The sequence below is a fragment of the Monodelphis domestica genome, chromosome 6 (genome assembly GCF_027887165.1).
Source record: "Monodelphis domestica isolate mMonDom1 chromosome 6, mMonDom1.pri, whole genome shotgun sequence".
Taxonomy (NCBI): domain Eukaryota; kingdom Metazoa; phylum Chordata; class Mammalia; order Didelphimorphia; family Didelphidae; genus Monodelphis; species Monodelphis domestica.
Window position 1 is genome coordinate 85,902,284 of NC_077232.1, and position 25,920 is coordinate 85,928,203.

Genomic DNA, 25,920 nt, shown 5'->3' on the forward strand with positions numbered 1-25,920 from the left:
CAATGTTTATGGCCCTACTAAGGCTTTTCTTCCACAGGGTGAATATCTCATTTATATTTACTGATTGCCATATGGTATGGTTTTTAGTCCTCTTACCATCCTGGTCCCTTCTCCTTTGTACCCTTTGGCCTGCTAATGCCCTTTCTAAAATAGAAAACCCAGAGCAGAGCACAGTATTCCAGGCAGGTTCTGATTAAGAGTTGAGGACAGCACTAGAATTTTGATTCTATGCAAACCTTTGTTCTTGTAGCTCAGGATCATAGTTTTGTTTATTTTGGGCAGTACCATCACGCCTTAGTTCACATCCAGCCTGTGGGCACTAAAACCCTTGAGTCTTTTTTTTTTCTTTTAGATGAACTGGTTTTCATTGTATTTTTACATGAACTGCTTTTTTAGCCCTTTCTGCCCTGGCTTATCCTTTTGTGGTTAATTTTTTTTTAATCCTTAAGCAGGAGAACTTTATTAAATTTCTTCTTTTAAAACTTATGATGGAATTTAATAGGAATATATTTATATCTCATAAATGTCTTCGCAGGAGGGCCAGCTGGTATTGTTTTGTGATAGCTAGGTTATTGTGACATGCCCTTTCCAAGAATTCATAAGCCCACTTAAAAAAACATTAATAAAACATTCAAAAGAGTCAGGTTTCCCTTCATTCTTTAAGAATTATGAACATATTCAGCAATAATACTTTTCATTCTAGAGCACAATTTGGAATAAAGTAGTTCTTGAACTTTTTTTAAGTTGGGTTAAGTAAGTCCAAAGGGACCCCCTTATAAGGAGAGGCAAATTGGAAAAGGATTCAGATAATCCCTCACTACATTCCTGATCTGCTGTATCATTGCGGTGGTGATTCAAAGGGTCTACCGGGTGCTGCCAAATGCCAAGTGACAAAGTATGTGTTTGTTTTCTGGCAACTATGTATAGAGAAGCTCATTAATAGACTAATCTCAAGGTGATGAATTTTTCATTCATATCAATTCTTGAAGACCAGTTTTTAAGTTATACAGGAGTTGTAATTACTTTGGTGAAGGCTGTACATATGACAGTGAACTTATAGATCTTTTTGGCATTGAATTATTCAAGAAAATATCTTTTCAATTGAATATGTTTAGCAAAGAAATGAACTGCCATGGGAGGTAGTGAGTACATCATCAATGGATGTATTTAAGCAGTGCCTGAATGATCAATACCCTGAAAAGAATGTGGTAAAGCAGATGTACCAAATAGGCAGACCTGCAGGTCATATGTGACTGGCAACACTCAGATATACCCTGAACCAGATGAAAATGTAATTGGGAAATATTTAATAAAATAAATGAAAATAAAGTAAAACAGAAATAACATTATATCTTAAAATTAAGTCAGTATATGACTTGTGGGGATACTTAAGTATTGACTCCCATTTCTCTTTGAGTTTGATACCGTTGTTGCAGTGGACTCATGTATTAAGGATGGATTGGACATCACAACATTTACAGTCTGTTTCAATTCTGTAAATGATTTTGCTGTGCCAATAGAAATCTCTGTTAACTCTTGTACAGCTCTTTGTTGGTGAGCCTAAGAGGAGGACCCCTGTTGTAGTTCTTCCATGCATGTTTACAAAAGTTCACCAAAGTGTCAACTACTGCTTTGGTGGCCTAGTTGGCTTTGAGCCCCATGGTAATGGCTTTCATAGAATATTGCTCAATTCCATCAGCCCACATAGTGGGTGTGGGTAGCTTCCTGTGGAGATGGCTTCTTGCCCTCCTCTTCCCCTCCCTCTCAGCCTAGCTTTTTGAGACAGCAATGCCTACTCTTGGGGTAGATGTGCCAAGGATTGGAAGAGGCAGTAATTTTCTGGCACAGACATTTCCAGTTGCATCTGTATTTTATAAAAAAATTTTAGAGGATGCATTTACAGTCCCACATTGCTGATTTTTAAATTTCTTTCCGTTAGAAGTGGAAAAGATCTGTTTTTAGCATGATAGGGTACATGGGAGTACAACCTTTTAAAGTATAGGTAAAATGTTTGTAGAGGAACATTAATGAAATAAAGCATGTTCAGATTTGGGTAACCAGGGAGAAGTCCTAGCATAGATCATTGAGTCAAAAGCTAGAAGGGTCTATGGAGAATGTCTTGTTGAACTGTAATTTTGCTTTGCTTAAGCTACACAGGAAGTCATTGGCTTTGAGAAGATTGAACCAAGCCATCTGGCTCCAAATATGGTGCCCTCTCTATTATCCAAATCTATATGAACAGTTGAGGGAAATGGGGCATATTTTGGGGAGGGACCATATTCATTCTTCACTTAACTGTACTTTTCAGACTTTACTACCATGTTCCTGCATAGGTCCTATCATCTCCTGCATCTCCTGCTTCCTATTCTCAACATCCTTCTCTCTATTGTCTTCCCTCATTAGAACATAAACTTCTTCAGGGCAGGGACCATAATTTTTTTTAGCTTTAATTATTATTCCTAGTGCTGAGCTTACTTTTAGGAAAACCTTACAAACAATTAGAGCTGTCCAGCATCTCATAGTGTCTAATGATCATTTGATGAATGAAAGGACAAATGAATGTTGTAATCCACTACTATGTTTCTATATTTCATCCCCTGGCAGGCCTTATAGCCCACAATACCCATGAAGAGTACCCTATAAGAAGGTTACTGATGATAGTTGGTTTATCTTATTTACCCACAGAATTGGAACAGACTTTGGGGTGGAGATGAGACCAAGGCGTTACCATAATAAGACAGACCAACAAGCATAAGCAGCTGGAATACCAGCTGCCATGATACCTGATACTCAGCAGTTGGTGATCTTACAGCTGATGAGATCCCTGCATTTATCTTCTCTTTCTTTATTGTTTCCATGTCTAGTTAGCTCATTTGCTCCTCTCATCAACTATCATTACCATTATCAATAATAATATAATCATAAAAATAAACTTCTACCCATTTACAAGTGATAACACTCATTAGGACCTTGGAAGTTTATTGATGATAAAATAATGTAAGAGAATCTAGAGTTAAAGTCATATGCAGTGAAGAGTATATATTGAGCACAGACATGCATGTATATTTATATCTATATATTAAGCATATATGAGTATAGAGTAAAGTATATTTATATATAGAGAAAATATATGAGTATATAGATTTATATATGTTGAGTATAGGGAGAATATATATTTGTGTGTGTGTATACATGTATATACATAATATGTATATACATGTATACACACACATATTCATAGAGAAAAGGAAGATCAATCCTGTAGTGAGAGTAGAGGATACAGATAGCTCTGATGCTATATTACTACCCTCAGGATGTTAAAATGCAATTGAGAAAGGCTTTTGTTGCATTAAGTGGAGCTTGTATGGAGGATTTATGGAAAATATAAGCAAAATGAATGCAGGGTGAGAAGGCATAGATAAGTTATGATCTGTGTCAGGGGAGAAAGTATGGATGCTGGTGATATCAGAAATCCATCAAAGTTTAACAAATGAAGGACTGGACAGAGAGCCCCTCTATTATGCTCATTGGGTAGCTACATAGTAGAGTGGATAGAGTTCTGGGTTTAGCAGGAAGCAAATCTGTAATTTGATAATGTCATACCTGAACAAGTTGTGGTATATGACTGTAATGGAGTACTATTATGCTATAAGAAGTACTGAACAAGAGGATTTTGGAAAAACCCAGAAAGACTTACATGAACTGATGCACAGTGAAGTGAGAAGAATCAGGAGATCATCATACACCATAACAGCAATATTGTTCAATTTTCAAATGTGAAGGATTTAGCTACTCAGCAATATAACAAGCCAAGACAAATCCAAAGAACTCATAATGAAAGATACTATCCACCTCCAGAGACAGAACTGACCGAATTTGAATGCAGATTGAAGCATACCATTTTTCACTTTGTTGTTTTATAGGTTGTTTTTTTTTTAGTGATATGTGGCTTCTTTCAACATGTCAAATATGGGAGCTATATATTACGTGATAGCATATGTATAATCCATATGTCAGTATCCAATTCCTTACTGTCTCAGGGAGGGGGGAAGGGAAACATAAAATTTGCAATTCATAATCTTAGAAAATGAATGCCAAAAAATTTTTTACAGGTAATTGGGAAAAAATAAGACTATATTGAAGAAGAAAAAAGATATCATATGCAGAGTCTAGCCCATAGTAGTTGCTTATTAATACTTGCTGCTTCATTCATTGATTATAAGGACAGTATTTACTAGAGCAACATTAAAAAAAATTTCCCTTCTGTCTTCCAATAAATACTAAGTATCAGTTCCAAGGCAGAAAAGCAGTAAGGGCTAGGCAGTTGGGGTTAAGGGACTTGTCCAGGGTCACACAGCTAAGAAGTATCTGAAACCAGATTGAACCCAGAACATCCTCTCTCAGACCTGACTCTATCCACTGAATCACCCAACTGCCTCAGGAGCTATATTTTATATAACAGTATTGTGGAGCAGAAAAGAAATATTCAGATGATCCTGAAGTCAAATTCAGTGTGTTCTCTGCCTCTTCTTCAACAGGCTTCATCCTCTGAAGACATGGGCCGATGGATTGGAATCTTATTGGCTGAAACAGGGTCATCTACTGATCCTGGAGCACTTCATTATGATTATATCGATGTGGAGATGACTGCAAATGTTATCCAAACAGCCAAACAGACATTCTGGTAAGATGCCTTTTAGTGAAATAAACATTGCAGAAGTGCTCACAACTAAGTAATTTTTAGTAGCACATTAAAAAAAAAGAAACAGAAAGAAAATGTAGACTTATTTGAATGTACTTACTATGTATTCCACCTACTATCCCCCTCAAAATATGTGTCTTGGGAGACTTTGTATCCCAGCCCAAGTACCACAATTTGGGAAAGAGATAGATAAGCTCCAGTGGTGGCCAGGGAAAGCTGACCACGCTGGCAAAGACTTAAAAAAATCCCTGGTATTTGATGATCTCTGTCCTTCCATCCCACTGGATGATTCTGTTATTAACTTTGGTTGGCAGGAATCTTATCAACCCTCACTCCTTGTCAGAGTGTACTGGTACAGGGAAAGCTAAAGATCGGCAATCTTGAACCATAGTCATTGTGACTTCATTAAAATATTTTTGGTATTTCAGTCCTGTCTGCCTTTTCTATTTGACAAGTAGTCTGAGGAAGATGATTCTGACTCTTGTTGAGATAAAGCCTGAATTTTTAGGGCCTATATTCAATGCACTTATTGAATTTATATGTGAAGTTGCTCAAAAAACATCTTTTCACTCCAGAACATTCTTTGACATTATAGCTACAAAGACACTACAAAGTCTGGAAATGGAAATGATGAAAAGAAGAAAAGAGGGAGTAGCTAGAAGAAGAGATAGATAGAAGTCAAAAAGGAATTTGGAATAATAACGCCAGGTTTATCTTGTTCTGTACAGGTTATTTAATGCTTTTTTCCTCACAGTCATAAACTTGTGGGGTAGGTAGTTTGAATAGGATCATTCTGATTTTACAGATGAGGAAACCAGGATTCAGAAAGAGTAGGAATTTTCTTGAAAGTCAAATAACAATAAAAGCAATCGATAGAATATTTTTATGTGATTTGACTCTCATAATCACCCTAAGAGGTGGCTGCTATTATCCACATTTTACAGATGTAAAGATTAGGACTAAGAAATACAACTAGTAGGTAGCAACACTGAGACTTGAACAGAGGTTCGGTTGTGAGACTGTTAAGTCTTTGACTTTAAAGAAGAAAAATATGTCACATTGTTTCCATCACCATAAAAGTGGAAGTCTCATGCTCTGAGTATTTTTATGTGTAGATCCTTCAGTGTGGCATAGATAACATAATCAAATCAAATCAGCAAGTATTTATTAAGTGTCCACCATTAGTCAGACATGGCGTAAAGTGCTGAGGATACAAAGAATGGCAAAAGATAGTCCCTTCTCTCAAGGAGCTCAAGATCTAATGAGGTAAACAACATGCCAACAACCACTTACAGACCATTTATTTACAGGTTAAATTGGAGGCAATCAACAGAGGCAAAGTACTAGAATGAAGAGCATAAGAAGTCTTCCTGTAGAAAGTAGGATTTTATTTTAAAATCTTGAAACTTGAAGGAAACCAGACCAATCAAAAGGCAGAGATGAGAAATGAGAAAGGGATGTCCAGTTCAATAAAAACAGAGTTGGGAGACAGTGTGTCTTATGCAAAAAAAGCAAGGAAGCTGGGGTCACAAGATCATATGGTACATGGAAGCAATTAAGGTATAGGAAGACTACAAAAATGTGATAGGGTCTGGTTATGAAGGACTCCAGAAACCAAACAGGATTTTATATCTGACCCTTGAAACAATAGGGTGCCACTAGAGTTGATTAAATACTATGTGTATGGGAGAGAGATGGGGGAGAGGAGAAGCAGGAGAGGGAAAAGGACAGAGGGCATGAAGGGGGAGTGTGTGTGTGTGTGTGAGAGAGAGAGAGAGAGAGAGAGAGAGAGAGAGAGAGAGAGAGAGAGAGAAGCAGAGACAGAGACAGAGAGAATAAGGACAGTGGTCTGGGTGTGAAGTATTGCATGAGATTATGGACATGTGGATTGTGACAGTATCAAAGGATGACAAGACTTGACCACTAATTAGATATGGTGGCTGGGAGAGATTGGGGGGTTAGGATGAGATAAAGATTGTTGCCTCCATGACTGGGGGAATGGTAGTACCCTTATCATTAATAGAGAATTTAGAAAGAGTGAAGGCTTTTAATAGAAATATGAGTTCAGTTTTGGACAGGTCGAGTTTAAGATGCATTGGTCTGGCCTCAGGTCTGTAATTCTCTTTCCCTCTCAAGGCATCATTTTCTTTAGCTGGAAGGCCATAATAATCTCTAAGGGCCAGTTCTAAAATTCTGTGATTTTATAGGCTATAAAGTCTTCCTTTTAGTTTATCTTGTAGTTATTCCTTCCCAAGAGAATCTACTAGTAGTGCTGTAGAGAGGCGGGTAGATGTAGGAAATAGATGTGAAGTTGTGGAATCATATAATCAGCGAATGACAATAGATTATATTAATAGCTGGTTGTAAACTCACCAAGTTTGTATCTGAGAAAAAGCGCTTTTGGGAACATAAAGAAAATCAATCCAAATCATTTGTGAGTTGCTTTTTATACAAACCACCCATTCTACCTTAAAAAACAAACAAACAGGGCTTGGGGAGAGTTTGAACAGCCCCCTTTATCTTGGCTGAAATTAGACAATTAAGTACTTGCTGAAAACTTGACCAATGACATCTATAGTCCAGAAGTAGTTTTTCTTTAAGCAGAGTTAACTGGCCTTAAGGGGAAATTGAAACCACAGCCCCAGGTCTCATCATGCTTTACCATGCTTCACCAACTAAACTGACACACCCAGAATCTTAGCACTACAAGGAATTTTAGTATATTAGAACATAATGCAAGAGCTGGAAGGGATTTTTAGACATTTAGACATTTAGAAGAGGCCTTAGAACATAAAAGGCTAGAGCCAAAAAGGACCTCAGGACATAGAATGTTAAAACTGGAAAGAAACTTAGAAATGTAAGAGCTGGAAGGGATCTTAGAACTTGGAATATTAGAGTTGGGAAAAATCTTTGAAAATCAAGTGTTGCATCCAGAAAAAGCCTATAAACATAGATCTTTTAAGCTACATGGACTCTTTGGTGAGTTTGGGGAAGCTCATGAAATCCTAAAGCCAAAATTTATATATCACCTTTTAAGGTTTTCAAGGCATTTATGTATGTTATCTTATGTTATTCTCACAACAACCTGGAAGATAGGTACTATTGTTATGCTCATTTTACTGATGCAAAAACTGAGGCCAACAGAACTTAGGTGGCTTGCCCAGGATCACATATCTAGTATATATCTAAAGCTGGATTTGAATTTAAGTCTTCCTTACTCCAAATCTTTCTCCAGTGCACCTCTAGACTCACCCAATCTCAAAATAACATTTTAAATGCAAAAAATAAGATGCACAGAATTACAAAAGAAACCAATTATATTAAAGTAGTTGTCAAAATGTTTTTCTCATTCAAAGTCATAAACCTCTTGAAGTTTATCCACAGATCTCCATTTAAGAATATCCAATCTGGTCTTATCCATACATTTTTACAGATGAGGCTACTGCTGCAGCTTACAAATAGAAGGTGACTTACCCAAAGTCAGAGTAGGAATGAACTGCCAATCTAGAATTGGAGCCAGAGTTGACTGGGTGATCCAGATTTAGAAGGAAAAAAAATAACCTTACCAGGAAATTCCCGGTACCAGCTTGGGGTTTTCCTAAGCACAAGGGAAAATTCTTTCTGCTGCTTTTCTATGTGAACAACAGTAAAGCCTAAATAAATGATTTACAATTTTGTTTATTCACATTATTGAATAATAACATTAATTTGTCTGGTTTTGTGGCCTTCCTGTTATTCCTGATATGTAAAAATTAAATAAATTCCAGTGGAATTTCCAGTCATTAGCTAATCCCAACCTCAGTTGACCTTGGACAAGTCAGTTTCCTTATCTACAAAATGAGACTTGTTTAGTCTCTTTTAATTCTATTGCTCAATGATTCACTACAAATTAAGGTTTGTAATAGAGGTAAGCAAGGCATGGGAAAGAGCTTAGTGGACTTAGAAACAATACACTAAGTCTTTTGTTTCAGCTCTAATAATTACCTAGCTATTGGATTTGGGGCCAAATTATTTGGTACCCCCTGAGCCTCAATTTCCTCCTTTTCAAAATGGGATCAATAATACCTTGCCTATGCCATAGAAAGTGCTTTGTAAGCAACAAGAGATCTATAGAAATGTGAGTAGCTTCTGTTATGATGAGAGGAAAAGCTGTGATAGTTTACAAAATGGTTTCTTCAATTGCAAGATGTTTTCTGTGAAGACCATCATTCCAAATTTGCCAGATCTCCACCACTTGGGTTGACTCATAAGAAAGTGAGTTTAGAATTGTTTAACTACATTTATTTGGAAGTAGGAGGCCTCTAAAAAGCTTTCCTGAGGACCATAATCAACTTGTGCCTCAGTCAGCAAACAGTGATAACCACATGTGAGAGAAACATTGAATGAAAACATTTCCCCCAGAATATTACTTGGCTTTCACTTTACAAACCAATGGAATATTAATCCAAACCAAATGTAGCCCAGCCACATATCAGGGAAAAGGAATGTGAAACCAGTTTTCAATTGTTTTTTTTTTAAAGAACAGGAAAAACACCCCCTGCCCCCATCAATTTGTGGCCAGGGGTATCTTTAGTGCCATATTAAAGTGTCTATAGGAGAGAGTAGTGAACGATGTACTGGAATGAGCATTTCTTGGATTCCAACTACATATAGCATTATGGAATAAGCAGTGGATGGCTGCATTCTAGAATGGTTTGACCCTACGTCTCCTAGGATGCCCCTGGCACACTCTCCCTGAGCCTCAGTTTTCTGAAGACCCTAGACCGAGTGTCCTTTTAGGTCCTTTCTAATTCTCATGTCTTGTATTCCAAGATTCCTTCCAGATAGGACATTTAACCTTCCAAATGGGACTCTAAACTTAAGTCAAGACATCACCCTCATGATGTCATTGGTCTTCAAAAATGAAGAATAAAATGATGGGGGGCAGCTAGGTGGCTCAGAGCCAGGTTAGAGATGGGAGGTCCTGGATTCAAATTTGGCTTCTGATACTTCCTAGCTGTATCCTTGGGCAAGTCACTTAACCCCCATTGCCTAGCCCTTACTAGTCTTCTCCCTTGGAACTGATACTTAAGTCTTGATTCTAAGACAAAGATAAGAGTTTACAAACAAGACTAAGAACAACAACAGCATGTTCTATGTAATTTTGTCATTATCATCATCATCATCATACCTAATATTACTAACCCTGATTATAATAATAGCTAACATTTATATAAACTTTTATAACATTTTAGGAATATGTAATGTATATATAAAACATGTTTATATAAACTTTCAGATGTGCAAAATGCTTTACAAATATTTTTCTCATTTAATTCTTACAAAAACCCTTTTAGGTTAGTACTATTATTATTCCCATTATACAGGTAAGGAAAATAAGGCTGAGAGAAGATGCCATGTGATTTCCCATGGATCACATAGCTATTGCCAAGGCTAAATTTGAGCTTGAGTCTTCCTGATTGATTCAAAAGTCCAGAACTCCACTTGCTATTAATTGCCTTTCTGTTCTCAAGTCCATTTTGCCTCTAACATTCTTCAGGCTATTCTGTCTCCTCCAGTTCTGACCCTGTTTCCTCATTCATCAAAGATTCTTGAACCTTATTAAAAACCTAAGAAAAGAAGGTTTTAGGGTAAGGAATTTTAGAATACAAGAACTCTGACATAAATTTCCTTCTTATCTCCCATTTCAGAGTGAGTTAAAATGATGGTATGATAGAGACCTATGTGTACCATTAAATGTGACCAAATATGGATGGGGAATGTCAACAATAAATTTTAGGGAGAGGACAGTTAATAATATAAATAATGGCATATCTCATAGGCAAAGGGGTATAGTTAGGAATGTTAATAATGACAAAACTTCTGAAACTTGCATCTTCTGAGAGCTTATTTTTCAAGAGAAGAGTTGACTTTTCTTTTTATCAGAGGCATTGCTCTGAAAGACTTCTCCCCCCAGTTCTTGGCACCACCACACTCAGCTGGATTCTCAGCCTCCCACAGTCACTATGTTGAGGAAGTTGTAATAAAACAATAAATAAGACACATGCAGAAAGGAGGTTAAGAAGTTGGTATTGCCAGGGAAGCGTTTCTTATTAGTCCATCTGTCATTTGGCATTTGGATGTTGAGATTCATCCAAACTGTGTTTTCTTCTCTCAACTATTAGATCCTCTGATATTACATTCGTTTACCAACATTTGGGACTGCCAGCTGAGGGGCTGCCTATTTCTGCTTGAAGCCTTTGGCTGGATTATCTCAGTGCATGAGGGATGTGGTCTAGTGGGAAGCATGGTATAGAAGCTTGAGGTTCTTGCCTAAGCTGCATGAGTACCTTTAGACAAGCCATAAGTCGTTGCCCTTCTCTGTGAGACAAAAAAGATGGGACTAGATCACCTCTGGTCCCATCTTCCCTCTAAAAGTTTATGATTCTGTAATGTCCCACGTGAAGCATTTCATGATTACTTGACAGAGAATACATGTGGAAATTCCTTAACCACCACTTTTACATAAACTAATATATATACATAAAGAGGAAGCTTTCCTTAGGTCCGATATTTTATGTTTAAACATTCTTTTCTCTAGATTTCAAAATCACAGGAGGCCAGTATTAGAAGGGACCTTAAAGATGATATAATCCAGATGCTCTATGTCAGATTCATATAGTGCTTTAAGGTTTGCAAAGTATAGAGACACATTATCTCATTTTGGTCCCCACAACAGCCTCCTGGGGTTGGTGCTATTATTATTTTTTAAACCCTTCAGTCTTAGAATCAATACTATTTATTGATTCTAAGGCAGAAGAGCAGTTAAGGCTGGACAGTGGGAGTTAAGTGACTTGCCCCGAGTTTGCACAACTACAAAGTGTCTGAGACCAGATTTGAACCCAGGATCTCTTGTCTCAAAGCCTGACTCTCTATCCATGGAGCCACCTAGCTGCCCCCAAGGTTGGTGCTATTATCATACCTATTTTGTAGATGCGGTGACTGAAGATGACTTGCCCAAGGTTCACATAACTAGTAAATGTCTGAGACAGGATTGGGACTCAGGTGTACTTGGTCCCAGGCAGCCCTGACCAGTATGGCACCAAACAGTGTCTGGGAAGGGAATTGACTTGCCAAGGTAAGTTGACTACATATGGGAAGAGGCAAAGTCTGGTTCAGAAGTCCCAGTTTCTGATCTCCTAGTACATTGCCTCTTTCACTAAGCAATCCAGTCTTTTGTTCAACAGAGTTTCCTCTCATTCATTCCAGGACTGAGTCTTGTCTTAGGAGAAGTTTGTATTGGAAGCCTTGAAAGGTCTTGTACCAAGATGAGCAATTTAAATTCAAATACCTCCAACATTACAGATACACTTAAGACAGGGAATGCAGGAATGTGTGTGAGATGACTTCTTTCCAGTAGAGGGAGGCATAACCTTTCTTTGAATTCATCTCTTTCTCAGATGATGCTGAACAAGGCAGGGGCTCTCTGAATCTAATGCTGATCTTAATCCTTAAATACTATTTCTGCTCCCTTCTCCAAGGCGGGAATGGCATTACTATCTTGGTGGCAGAGCTTCCCTTCTTGATGCTTGTCTAATACAAGACCTCATTTGTTTTTCTCTTTCTGTCTCTTTGGGTTTTTTTCCCCCTCTTTAAAAACAATAACAACAACAACAACTTGGCCCAATAGAGAATATAAGGATGTAGAGTAATGGATTTCTTAGCACAGGACCTGATCTAGAAGGAGCTAAATAAAATGTTTATTAAATTGAGACAATGGATAGAGTTTGGGATCTGGAGTCAGGAAGATCTGAGTTCAAATCCAGCCTCAGATCCTTACTTACCTGTAACCTTCAGCAAGTCATTTAAACTCCATTTGCTTCAGTTGCTTCATCTTTTAAAATCTCCTTCCCAGGATTGTTGTGAATTTAAACTAAGATATTTCAAAAGCACTTTGCAGACCTTAAATCACCATATAAATGCCAACTATTAGCTGTCAAATGGTATATTTCTCTCCAATTTTGCCATCTGTTGGTCTTTTCCCACAATGCTTTTATATTTGTATTTGTAATGAACATGAAAGATATTGTTGTATATGGAGAGAAGCCAAAGGAACTGGGCTTTAATTTCAGCTTTGCTACTGCCTACCAATGTTACCTTAGGCAAGTCATTTTCTATTACTGGATCTCAGTTTCCTCCGTGAGTAAAAGGAAGGATTTTCAATGAAGGGATTTTTATTTTTAATTAAATTTAAAAATCTAAAACCTATGATAGTTTTATGAATAACAACAACAACAAAGGCATGTACGATTCTGATATTAAACAATAAGGTGATTTCAAGTTTTCAAATATGGTTGAAAAAATCATGTAATACCTCAGAATTATAGACTCTTTTGAGTTGAAAGTCACCTCACATCATTTGTCCAAGCTATCACTCAGGGCAGCAGAAAACCTCTTACTTAAATGAGGTAAAATGAGATAATATTAGTAAGGACCTTAGCCCAGTGCTTGGCACACAGTAAACACTTATATTTGTACCTTCCCCAACATCTTCTACAACATCCTTTGCAGTCATCCATTTATGCAACAGACAGTTACTAAGATACACTACACAAGGTCTTAGGCTTCATACTAGAAGAGCAAAAACACTTCAGGCCACAGGACATAAAGGTACTACCGTCAAAGAGCTTACAGTCTAATAATGGGGGAAAGGGTAAGGATACAAATTTCAGGGACATGGCAGTATGGGCCTTAAGTATACCAGATTGGGTCCTGCCAAAGTTTGATGAGAAACTTGAACAGGTAGGGAATGTTTTCAACCTAGGTGGGCCAGAAGTCAGGGGAAACTTCTATGAAGGAGATAACCATTGAGTTGGGCATTGATGGCTATCAGAGGATGGATAGCAGCAGAGGGATATAGGACAGGGAGACAGTCCATTGAAGGTATCAAATCCAGCTAGAATAAGACAGAGGTGGAAGAAGTCAACGTTGAGTCATCCAATTTAATGTTAACATAAACACCAGGTAGGGAAGGACAGAAAGGGATAAAGCTGAGATGGTAGAACAGAGCCAGAATACAGAAGCCCTTAAGTGACAGCACAGGGTTCAATATTTTATTTAGTAGGCAGGGGGGTCCACTGAAGGTTTTTGAATAGAGCAGTTTTATGATCAGGATTTAAGTTATGACATTCTGGTCCTAGAAAGCATCTTGTTCTAGGGAGACATTTCCTCATTAAAGCAAAACCCTGACTTTGTGTTTCAAATCAAACTAGTTCACATCAAACTAGTTTTCCCCTAGTTGCTTCAAACTCAGTCAGTCCAAAGCAACTTACTCTCTTTCCTCCAAAACTATCTTCTCTTTTCAACTTTCTTCTTACTGTGGATGGTACAACTATTCTCCCATCCACCCGAACTTACAACCTTGATATAGCAACTTTAACTCCTTGTCCAAATTACTGCCAAATCTTGCCATTTTTTACCTTTATAACCTCTTCATTCCATTTTCAAAGTCACCAGCATGGCGAAGGCTTGAGTTCCTTTTCACCTTGACCTTTGCAATAGCTCAGACTCAAGTGACTCGCTGCCCATATCTATCCACCATTCAGCTAGATTCCTAAAGCAAATGCTGCCTCTTCATACCCAAGAAACCCCAGTGGGTCCTCTGTTACCTTCAGGATAATATATCAAGTACTCTGTTGGACATTTCAAGCCCTTCACAACCTTGCCCTTTCCCATTTTTCTAGACTTTACACTTCATTCCTTTATTATCCAGCAGGTTCTTTGAACCTGAACACTTCATTGCTTAGCTCTTTTCCCTTTCTGTGGTAGTCAGGTAGCACAGCAGATAGATAGAGTCCTGGGCTAGGAATCAAGAAAAGCTGAGTTCAGATATGGCCTCAGATGCTTACTAGCGCTGTGATCCTCAGCAAGCCACTTAACCTCAGTGTCCTCAACTAGGAATGGGGATAATAACAACACCTAGCTCACAAGATTGCTGTGAGGATCAAATGAGATCATAATTGTAAAAATACAGTGACTGGCATATAGTAGGTGCTATATGAATGATTATTCTCTTCCCTTTCATTGGCCTAGAATAGTGTCCTTTTCCTCTGCTTCATTCAAATGGCAGCACAACTCTCATACTATTAGAGGATTTTTTTAGTCTTCCATTTCCCCAATCCCTCTCCTGCTAGTGCACACCTCTGAGATCATCCCCACTTTATATTGTCTATATCTTGATTTTATATAATTGAGTTCATGTTTTCTTTCCCTTTGATTGTGCATTCTTTAAGATCAAGAATCATGTTTTTCCCTTTCTTTTTAAAATCCCCATTGCTGAGCACATAATACAAAAAATAAATGCTAATTGATGGGCTTAAATGGCTACTCCAAAAATGCTCTTGTTATGATAAGGCTTTCCTTTATGTCACGGATCTCATTGGGGTATATGCAGTGATATCTTGGGATCAAAGGGCATGGATAATTTAGTCACTTCTTTAGTAACTAATTGACTTTCAGATGTTTCCATAATGTTTAGACCAGTTCACAGCTCCATCTACAATGCAAGAGTGTATCTATTTTCATATAACCTGTCCAACATTGACAATCCCACCTTTTATCATTTTGGCCAGATTGCTAGGAGTGTTAAGAAAGCTCAGATTGGTTTTAATTTTCATTTCCACTATTCATAGTGATTTGGAGTACCTATGACTCTCCCAGTTCTAATTTAGAATCTTTTGTGTTGTAATGTATGATAGTCCTTTCCTCCAGGCATTGTTTTATTGGTCATTTCCTTCCCTTATATCATCCAGTAGGGAATCAAGAGCATAATGATCAATAAAAACTTAAAGCAAGTGGAACAAGGAAAAATGGTCCTCTATTTTTTTAAATGATTGAACAGTTGAGAAAGATTTTTTTTTTGTGAGTTATCCATTTGCCACATTTTTTAATAATCTTTTTTTGGAAAATTTTGTTTAATTAGTTAATTTAAAATATTTTTCCATGGTTACAAAATTCATGTTCTTTCCCTCTCCTCCCTCTAAACCCCTCCAATAGCCACAGAGCAATTCCACTGGGTTTTACATGTGTCATTGATCAGAACCTATTTCCATATTATTAATATTTGCATTAGGGTGATCATTTAGAGGCTACATCCCCAATCATATCCCCATGGATCTATGTGATCAAGCAATTGTTTTTCTTCTGTGTTTCTACTCCCACAGTTCTTTCTCTGGATGTAGATAGTATTCTTTCTCATAAGTCCCTCTGGATTGTCCTGGGTCATTGCTTTGCTGCTAGTAAAGAAGTCCATCACATTCGATTATACCACAGTGTATCAGCCTCTGTATATAATGTTCAAGAATGATCCTCTAGAAAACAAACAAACAAACAAACTAGACTTGGCATTCAGAAGAAACCTGGGTCCAAATTCTACCTTAGGCACTTTCTATTTTATCCAAACAATATGAACTTTAATTTCCTACTCTGTATAATGGAACTAATAATCTATTTAGGGCTTAACTCATAGGTCTGAATCCAATGAGATAATATATATAAACCACTTTGCAATCATTATAATAATATATAAATTAAATTATTACTATTTTGATGAAACATTAATTCTTTCCTTCATTCAGTAAATTTTTATTAAGTACCTTCTGTATGCAAAGGACTTGGTATTAAGAGAATTACAATATTTAATACCCAAACCTTGTCCCCAAGGAATTTAAAATATTGCAGGTGATAACAAAAATGTACAGTAATAAATATATATGAGAGCAATTATGTGGTGATAAATGCTCCTTGATGGGTTGATTTTTTTAAGTGAGGAAATGAATTGTTTTGTATATCTTAAAAATAATTTTCTCTCTTTTAGCTTTATGAACAGACGTGGTATCTCTACAAATCCCTATCTCGGCAGTGCCTCCAATGGATATGCCCACCCCAGTGGGATGGCACTTCATTATGATGATGTCCCTTGCATAAATGGATCGGTGAGAGTGTCATTTTTATAGAGTAAATGGTTTATGTTTGCTGGGAGGCAGGACTGTCTGAAAAATTCCATAATTTAGTATCCTTGGGTTGCTTCCAAATAAGCTTGGGCTTTTTCTGCAGGATGAAGCTGCCATCTCATCTCTCATCCCTTATGTTTTGGCATGTTGTTCATCTTAATCTGCATCAGAATGATTATAGACTTTGACATGGAAGGGGATGGTTTATCAGTTAATGCTAACCCCATTAATTTAGTATCTGAGCATGCCTGGAAATAGTATATAATTACTGTCCTACAAATGTTTGTGTTCATTTCTACCCTCTAGGTATTTATTCATTTTGTTCCTTTTTCCTTCCCTTGTACTTGTTCACATCCTGCAATTGCTCAAAGGAACAGCTCCCAGTCCCCTCTCCTCCATGAAGCCTTCATCCTCATTGGTCCTGCCTTTGTTCATTCATTTATTTATTCTGCAGACATTTACTAAATGTTCATGTTCACAACATAATGATATCACATTTTCCCTGAACTATCATAACAGCTTCCTCACTGGTCTTTCTACCTCCATTTTCTCCTCTTTTAATTTCTACTTTACACAGATGCCAAATATTCTTCCTACAATTCTATTCTCCTACTATGCATGTATTTTACTCTACTGCTCAAAAACTTTAAATAGCTCCTCTTATCCACTTGAAAAAATCCTTTGCTTGGCATTTAATTCTCCCCGACAGCAGATCCCACCAATCTATTGAGCCTTGTTTCACAATATTCTCCTTTCTTTGCCTTATATTCCATCTAAATCAAACATCCCCTTTCCCTTGGTCTTTTCCTATCCTCTCCTATATCCTTTTATAGGCAATTCTCTATTCCTGTAATACAGTGGTGTTGGATTCTAATAAAAATGGAGGGGTGTGAGTGCTAATCTATACATAAGGATCACTGCCACTGGCTTAGAAAACCATAAATTAATATTATTCCAACTTCTATTGTATTTTGATTTTTCCCTTTTTTAAACAATTTCCTAGTTACATTTTAATCTGGTTCAGACAGCACTGAGGAATGTTGTTGGCCATGTGTTTGACACTTGTGCTATAGTGAATCCTCCCCTCATCTCTGTTCTAATTGCCATAGGATAACAAGATAGAAAAGCCCCAAGAGGCTATTCCATCCAACCCCATCACATTACAGTCAAAGTAGCTAAGCCCCAGGGAGTTTAAATGCCTTGCTCAAGTCCCAAAAGCAGTAAGCATCAGAGGAAGGATTTCATCCTTGGTCTTCTGATTCCCAAAGCCCTTTTCTTTCAAGATCATGGTCACCTTCCCTAGCCTCTATGAAGTCTTTCTTCCTCAAATTTCCTTAGAACATTTTTGTTTGGGTCTGTAGCACATTCTGCCCAGGATCATCTTTTGCTTCCTGTTATTGTAAGTCTATGTGGATAACAAGAAACGTTCTCATAGCTAGATATGAGATCTGTTTTTCCATATAGTGTTCAGATTTATTTTAGATTATTTCTCTGTGTGTATGTGTATGAGTACCTCTCTTACACATTTGCAGTGTTTGAGACTGTTGTCTTAAATCTTTTTTTTTAAACCCTTGCCTTCTAGCTTAAAATAGATTCTAAGTATCAGTTCCAAGGCGGTAAGGAGTAGGCATTTATTGTTAAGTTACTTGCCCAGGGTCACACAGCTAGGAAGCATCTAAGTTAGGATCCCTCATCTCCAGATCTGCTGTTCTCTCTACTGAGTGACCTAACTGCCCCTATCTTGAATTACTTCTATGATTGATGTTTTGGTTATCAGGTAGTTACCACTTTCAAGTATGTTCATTCAAGGTGTTTCCAGGGACACTGTAGGTCAGAATAGAGCCCACTTGATGAAAGATACAGAGAGATTGATTTCACTCAATGTAGGAAGGAATTCTTTATGAGGAGATCTGTCAGGAAGAAATGGAATGAAATACCTGAGGAAATGATAGAGAGACTCATTCACAGGTGTTTTTAAATAAAGACTGATTGGCTCTCAGAAAATTCATTTGGTTCAGTAATGTTCAATTCTTTGTGACCCCATTTAGGGTTTTCTTGGCAAAGATACTAGAGTGGTTTACCATTTCCTTCTCCAGATCATTTTACAGATGAGGAACTGAAGCAAACACGGTTAAATGACTTGCCCAAAGGCATACAACTAGTAAGTGTCTGAGCCCAAATTTGAACCCAAATTATGACTCATCTTCATAAGTTCAAACCTCTCTAGTATCTTTGCCAAGAAAACTTCAAATGGGATCTCCACGAGTCAGACAAGACTGAAATGATTAGACAACAATGATAGGGGGGATTCATACTCCATATGGGGCTCCATACTCCATATTGGGCTCAGTTCAAATGATGTCTGAGGTTCCTTCCATCACTGAGATTCCACAGTGAGACTCTTCTTTGACAAAAGCAAGACTGGCAAGTTGTTCCACAGTTTAAAAGGCACAATCAAATTAATGATTAGACTCATGTGTTCTAGATCAGGGGACTTCAACTTTATAATTCAATGGTAGATTACATCTGAAAGGTTTAGTAAGCAAGCAGTTGGACCTTTTTGGACCTCAGTTTTCTCATCTGTAAAATTAAACATTTGGATTAGATGGTCCCTAAATTCCCTTTGATCTCTAAATCCTGGAATGTTGTCTTCCTATATAAGGTTTTCCTGAGGTTCTTCATACATAACAGTCTATCTTCCATCTCAGTTCCTTTGAACAGGCCATCTTCTATCCTCATCTCTGACTAAGAATCCCGAGCTTCCTGCAAAACTTAGCTCAATCACTACTTCCTATATTTGACTTTTTCTTGAGCCCCCACTTCCAGTTAGTTTCTTCCTCCTTACCACCAAATTACACATATTTACTTTGTACACACATATTTATATGCATTTCATTTGATAGACTGTAAACTCCTGGAGGGCAGGTGTTGTTTTTGACTTTGCCTTTATATGCCCAGTGCTTTGCAATGGTGGACACACAATCAATAATATGGATGACTTCATAGGGGGAAATGTTGGCTAATACAACCTGAAGATTCTTGGTTAAACACAATCCAGGCCCTTTTAATGGAAATCTCACATGTCTTAGATTCATTTGTGAATAGCTTTATTTTTAGATCGGAGCTGGATAACTGACGTCACAGAAAAAGACACATCGGAGTTAATGCAAAGGAATGAAAACACTCCTACAATGTAATTTTTAGACTGTGCTATTTTTATGACAAAGGCACCTAATTATGGTCTGACATGAAAGGAGCTATATATGAAGTGTCTAAAAATGGGATAAAATTCACACAATACAAACTAAATATTGCTTCTCTTAAATGTAAGGGCCATTTGTCAAGAGACTTTTTAAAAATATCTGCCTGTGATGGAGAGAGCCTTTGGTTTTAATTTAGGTTTTAGCCAGATGTGGTGTTAATGTCTTCTGGTTTTCTGTATTTGTGAAATGGTGTCTAGCTATTTCAGTCTCTTGATTAAAAAAAGTCCTCTCCACCAAAATAAGTTGGAATTTGTGTATCATCTAGTTATTAAAGCATCATGTTTGGGGTGAGATGGCCAAGTGGGAACTCTCCCTTTGAATACACTATTGGTGGTAATAATAGCTCTCAGTTATGTCATGCTTAGGGTTTACAAAACGCCTTCCCTGCAACCTCCTTGGGAAAGAAAGTGTCCAAGTATCAGAGCTGTCTATAGGAATTCTTGAGCCGGGAAAATATTGCAAAATATCCCAGGGCAAGAAACATGTAAGTCCACACTCTTAAAATAATTTTAAAGACAAGTTAAGGTATGTGGGTGGGAGACCGTAAGAAGGAAACTTGGACTTGACTTTAAATAAGACCCTGTGGAAAGGAGATCTAGCAATGCCATCCTGCTGAAGAAAGCAGAAACCCCTATCACAGGATGAGGCCATGACCAGGGAGATTTTGGAGGAGCTCAGCTGGGGTGTGGCTGGTCCACTTAGTTTTTTTTTTTTTTAATTTTTTTAACCTGTTGAAAGATTACAAATGCCCTCTAAATATCAGCAACTTAGTAGAAAGCCCCACTTTTCCACTTAGTTAAATGTCTCTAACAAGCATAATTAAGCCCATTTCACAGATTAGAACCTCTATAAATGAGAATAATGATTCTTTGAGTAAAGCCCAAGAGGGTTATTTAAAGGAAAGTGTTTTGTAAACCATAAAAGCACTGGAGAAATGGGAGCTCTTAACTCTTTCTCTAAAAAGGTGGAAGGTTAAAGTCATGATGGACCCAATCTCTTATTTAGTAAAGACTGACTGTCAGCTGTTGGCAATAGAATTGACTCAGGGGGGCCAAAAAACCCTTCCTTTCTTCAAAGATGGTAAGATGGAAAAGTTCTGGAAAGAATCCTTATGGCAACCAAAGATACATATTTGAGAAGGGACATCACAGTGTTTAACCTCCAGGGGTAAGGAGGAGAGGGTTATGACTTTCTGACTTCCTAATACTTTCATTCTGCTTTGCTTTTTATCATGACTTTATTACTAACAGCTGAGCTGTGTGTGTATCTCTGTGTGTGTGTTGCAGTGGGAACAAGAAGATGGCTTTCAGACTTCCCGTAGCAGGATCTTGGGAGAAGAAGTGCTTTATGATAACGCGGGGCTGTATGATAACTTGCCGTCTCCAAAAATCTTTGCCCGCTACCCACCTGCTGAAAGAAAGGCTTCTAGATTATCTACTGACAAACTGTCTTCTAACCATTACAAACATCCTGTCTCCTCCAATCTGTCTTCTGCTCAGTCTGTTACTAATACCTCTTCGGTGGGGAGGGGATCTGTCTGTCAGAACTCTCAGGTACTGAATGGATTTCTGTAAAGTGGATTTGACTTTGATTTCATGTTTCTTTCATGCTTTTATAACAGTCTTGTGATTTCTGTTGCTGAATAGGGATAAATAGGACCAATGGGAAAAGAGGCATACTCTCAGCTAGATTGTTATTTACCCACCAATGTGTGCTTCTAGTTAGTATTTGCTTGTTAATTTGTCTAGGGTAAAAATGGGCTTAGAACCTGTTAAAATGAGAAAGACTTGGCTATTGGCCACTTGTGGAATTTTGACCAAGTTAGATAATCACTTTGGGCCACAGGTTCCTCATTTGGAAGATAGAGAGTGAAATTAGATTGCCTTGGGGATCCAGCCCAGCCCCAAATTCCTTTAATAGAAACCCTACTTGTGACCCTTACTAGCTATATGACCTTGGGCAATTGAAATTACTTCTTTGTTCCTCAAGTCACTCCCTAGGACTCATTAATTCCACTGTTTGCACTGGTGAAAAGAGATTCCACATCCAGCATCCTCCACACTGAGGCTATCACATATCCTTGGCACATCATAATTGCCTGTTTGATAATGGATGACCAGTTGTCCTTTTATTGATGAACAGTTTACAACTTTGTATCCCTTGCCTTTTTATAATCCTCACCACCACCATGAGAAGTAAGCAGTCAGTGCAAATATCCATAACCTGATTTTACAGATGAAGAAACTGAGGCTCAGAGAGGGTTAATTTATGATCCCCAATTTATATGGCTAGTGTCATGATGGAGACTTGAACCTAGAACTCTGTACTCAAAGTTCAGTATTTTTTCCCCACCACACCATTACTGCCTCTTCTCTAGCTTCTGTCTGGCTTTGATGCCTTCATTTAGTACTAATAGCTTCAGTCGATTGCTGGCACATTTGCTTTATATCAAAGTAGTCAAGGTAAAAAATTTAATTTTATCATAGACTTAAATACATGCTCAGTAGCAAAGCTCTATTACTCCCTATTCCCTATTAGCAGCATGTAAAAACTGCCTTTTGCTTTTTAACCCTTATCTTCTGTCTTAGAATCAATACTTTGTCAGTTCTAAGGCAGAAGAGTGGTAAGGGTTAGATAGTTAGGGTTAAGTGATTTGTCGAGGGTCACACAACTAGGAAGTGTCTGAGGTCAGAAATGAACCAAGGACCTCTTGTCTCCACATCTGGTTCTCTATCCACTGAGCCATCTTATTGCTCCTGCCTTTTTGTTCAATTAACCTAAAATATCCAAGTATTATTTTCTGTTTCTCCAGCCCTTTGTGTACTTTCCTCACAACAAGTCTGTAAGTACTTTAACTATACCCATTTTACAGATGGGGAAGTAAACAAATCAATCAGCAAACACTTATTAAGTGTTTAGTATGTGGCAGGTACTGGAGATACAACTTCATTCAGTAAAATGATCCCTCTTTCAAGGGACTTACATTTTGAATGAGGAAAAGCCAAGTACACAAGTAGAGAATAAAATAATTTATCCTGTAGGACATTAGCAGTTGGAGGGAATTGGACTTAAATGAGTCTCGGAATGGTTGGCCTATCCAGGAAACAACTGAGCCCCGAATTGAACCTTCTTGAACTTGAACGGGAATTTGGACTTTGGAAGCAAGTCCTAAGCCCTTTCTAAGGCACTGGGCTGTCCCAAGAATGACAATTTATATTCATCATGCAAGAGAGAAAAATGATCTCTAAAGACCATGTGATTTGATCTTCCTTATTTGAATGATAAGAAATTCTGATATGAAATAGGTAACTTTTATTTTCTCCAGATAGGTGACAGTAGTTCATATTTCAGTCCAAATGCCTCTTCTGAATTCTGAGGACTCTTTTTCCCCCCAGTTAATTCCCCTGATGCCTTCTATGTATGTCTCTCAGCACAGACCTGTGAAATCGTCTTCATTGGTGGGCATATGATTTCAAACAGAAGACCCATTGTTGCCTCTTTCTCTCAATCTCAGTAATATTTGTGTTGATGTCTAGTAACAGATAAGATTACAGAAATGTACGGAGGGAGAGGATAGCTTATATATTTGCTTCATGCCTGCCTGCCTCCCAAATCTACCAAGCTCTATGTTTATTCCCTGAGAGAGTAGGCTTTCTTAGAACTCTGTCCAAAGAGGCAAGCATTTGATATCAGCCCTATATGGTTAGGTTGAAACATAGCTTAGTCAGAATAATAGTAATACTTTACATTTCCAGATCATTTGTGAGGAAGGTAGATTGTGGTCTATAGAGGAAGCTTCTTTGGAAACCCTAAAAGAGTGAGAGACAGGAGAATTGTCTTGGTTGATTTGTGGTTCACAAGATGCTTTCCTTATGGGACGTGGGCAGTACAAGTATCATTGCCCCTATTTTATGGAAGAGGAAACAGACTCAGAGATAGAAAAGGACTTCCCCATCCATGGGCATTTAACTAGTATGAATTCTCATTCCAAGTCCAATGGCTTTCCCTTGAAACCACAGTTCCTCCTCAGTGTGTATCATGATATGAATTTTTGGATGCTCTGCAAATTTGTTTGGACTTATTTGGTGTGTTCACACATTCTTTTGAGAAAAAAGTTAAAATTATAAGTGCAGAGTTGGAAGGGAACTTAGGAATCATCTAGTCCACTCCCCTCATTTTATTTTATTTTTGTGTGTTTATTAAAAAAAAAAACAACCTTACTTTCTACCTTAATAACAATTAGGACACATGAGCAAGGGCTAGGCAAATGGAACTAAGTGACTTTCCCTGGGTCACATAGCTAAGGTCTGATTTTAACTAGGATCCTCCAGGCTATAGACTGTGCTTTCATTCTACTATGCTACCCAATCCCATTCATTTTAGGAGGGAAACTGAAGCCTAGAGAGATAAAACAACATGTCTAAGGTCTTACATGCATTGTCATAAAGCTAAGATTTAAGCTAAGGTTCTCTGCTTTTAATTCTGGCATTTCCACTAAACTTTAAGATTTTGTTTTTGTTATTTTGTTTTGATTTATTTTTAGTCACTTCAATTGGCTTAATAGCTTTAATAATTGGCTTTAATTTCACAAGTTCTGCCCATTGGGTTCCGGCTAATAATATTTTTCCTTTCTATAAAAGTTTGTCATTTGCTGGGTACATTCATTTCATACATGCATTCTCATAAATTTTCACAGTTTCCCTATGCGACATAATAGATTTCCTGTTTTTTTAGTAATAGTAACTAACATTTAAACAAGGTGCCCCAGAAGTCTTAGTGCAATTTAGAGGCTTAAAGCCACATTAAGATATAATCAAGGAAAGGAGCATTAAAGATGTATTACCAAATTCTTTACTGTTTGTTTGTTTTTAAATCCTTATCTTCTGTCTTAGAATTCATTCTAAATATCAATTCTTAGGCAGAAGAGTGGTAAGGACTAGACCATTGGGATTAAGTGACTTGTCCAGGGTCACACAGCCAGGAAGTGTCTGAGGACAGATTTGAGCCCAAGACATCTTTCTCCAGGCCTGAATTATTATCCACTGAGCTATCTAGATGCTTGCTGTTATTTTTAAGCCTTAAAAGCATAAGATTTGCAAAGCATTTTACATATATTATCTCATTTTAAAAATGTACAAAATCCTCACCATGTAAGAGCCTTGTGATATAGGTGGTAAGATATTATTATCTTGATTTCACAAATGTGAAGAAATGAGGCCTTTTGGAGGTCAACAGACTCATTCATTACTGTAAAAATAGCTAGTAATGTTAAGGGAAGGAATACTTGACCTCAAGTGTTCCTGTCCCTGAGGCTGGCTCTTACTCCATTATGCCATACTCTCTTCCTATTTTATTCTTTTATGATTTGCATAACCCATTTCCCCCCAACAGCCCTATAACCTAGAGAGTATACATATTACCATCCCTATTTTAAAGGTTGAATGGTTTGCCCAAGGCTACATAGCTATCTAGTAGGAAAGCTGGAAACTGGACCCAGGTCTCTATCCTCTAAGCCTAGGGCATTTTTCTTCTAATTAATTCATGCTTTTTCAAAGGCTTTTTCATCTCATTTGAATTATGGGGTTGCTTGAATAGTTTGGGAAGTTAAGCTCCATAAGGAATTTGGGAGTCCCAGTGGCTTTCACCCACCTGGGCTGTCATGTCATGACTTTTAGAAGAGATGAAATCAAGAGGAGGGAACACAATATCAAGAGTTTTACTTTTCTTGTCTAATCTGTTTCTAATAGTTCAAGAGCAAGAAACCTCCCATCGCATCTAATGGAGTCCCAGGGAAAGGGAGAAATGCCAACAGTCCACAGAAGAAAACAGACTCGTCGGCCACTGTCAAACGGACAGCATCAAGTAAGTTCTCCAAGGTGCTGCTTTTTCTCATCCGGGGATTGGTGGGAGGACTGGTGGAGACTTTCTGCAGGGCTTAAGGGTTATTGATGTTCATGCTTTCCTG

At 37.7% G+C, this 25,920-nt stretch overlaps 1 protein-coding gene and 1 long non-coding RNA gene across 6 annotated transcripts in view; one reads left to right on the forward strand and one right to left on the reverse strand.

The window, feature by feature from the left end:
- The window catches only part of AFAP1 (actin filament associated protein 1), a 231,405-nt gene that overhangs the window by 177,853 nt on the left and 27,632 nt on the right, over positions 1-25,920 (forward strand). For 4 of the 5 annotated variants that reach the window (XM_001364753.4, XM_056802392.1, XM_056802394.1 and 1 more), the window contains 3 exons: positions 4,539-4,684; positions 16,557-16,674; positions 25,703-25,817. In XM_001364753.4, the coding sequence (XP_001364790.1) occupies positions 4,539-4,684; positions 16,557-16,674; positions 25,703-25,817 (379 nt within the window). Of the gene's footprint in view, positions 1-4,538; positions 4,685-16,556; positions 16,675-21,241; positions 21,509-25,702; positions 25,818-25,920 lie in introns of all 5 variants that reach the window. The other variant, XM_007496781.3, reaches the window with a different exon arrangement.
- LOC103103597 (uncharacterized) overlaps positions 1-25,920 on the reverse strand; it is a 43,531-nt gene that overhangs the window by 7,486 nt on the left and 10,125 nt on the right. The window lies entirely within an intron of this gene.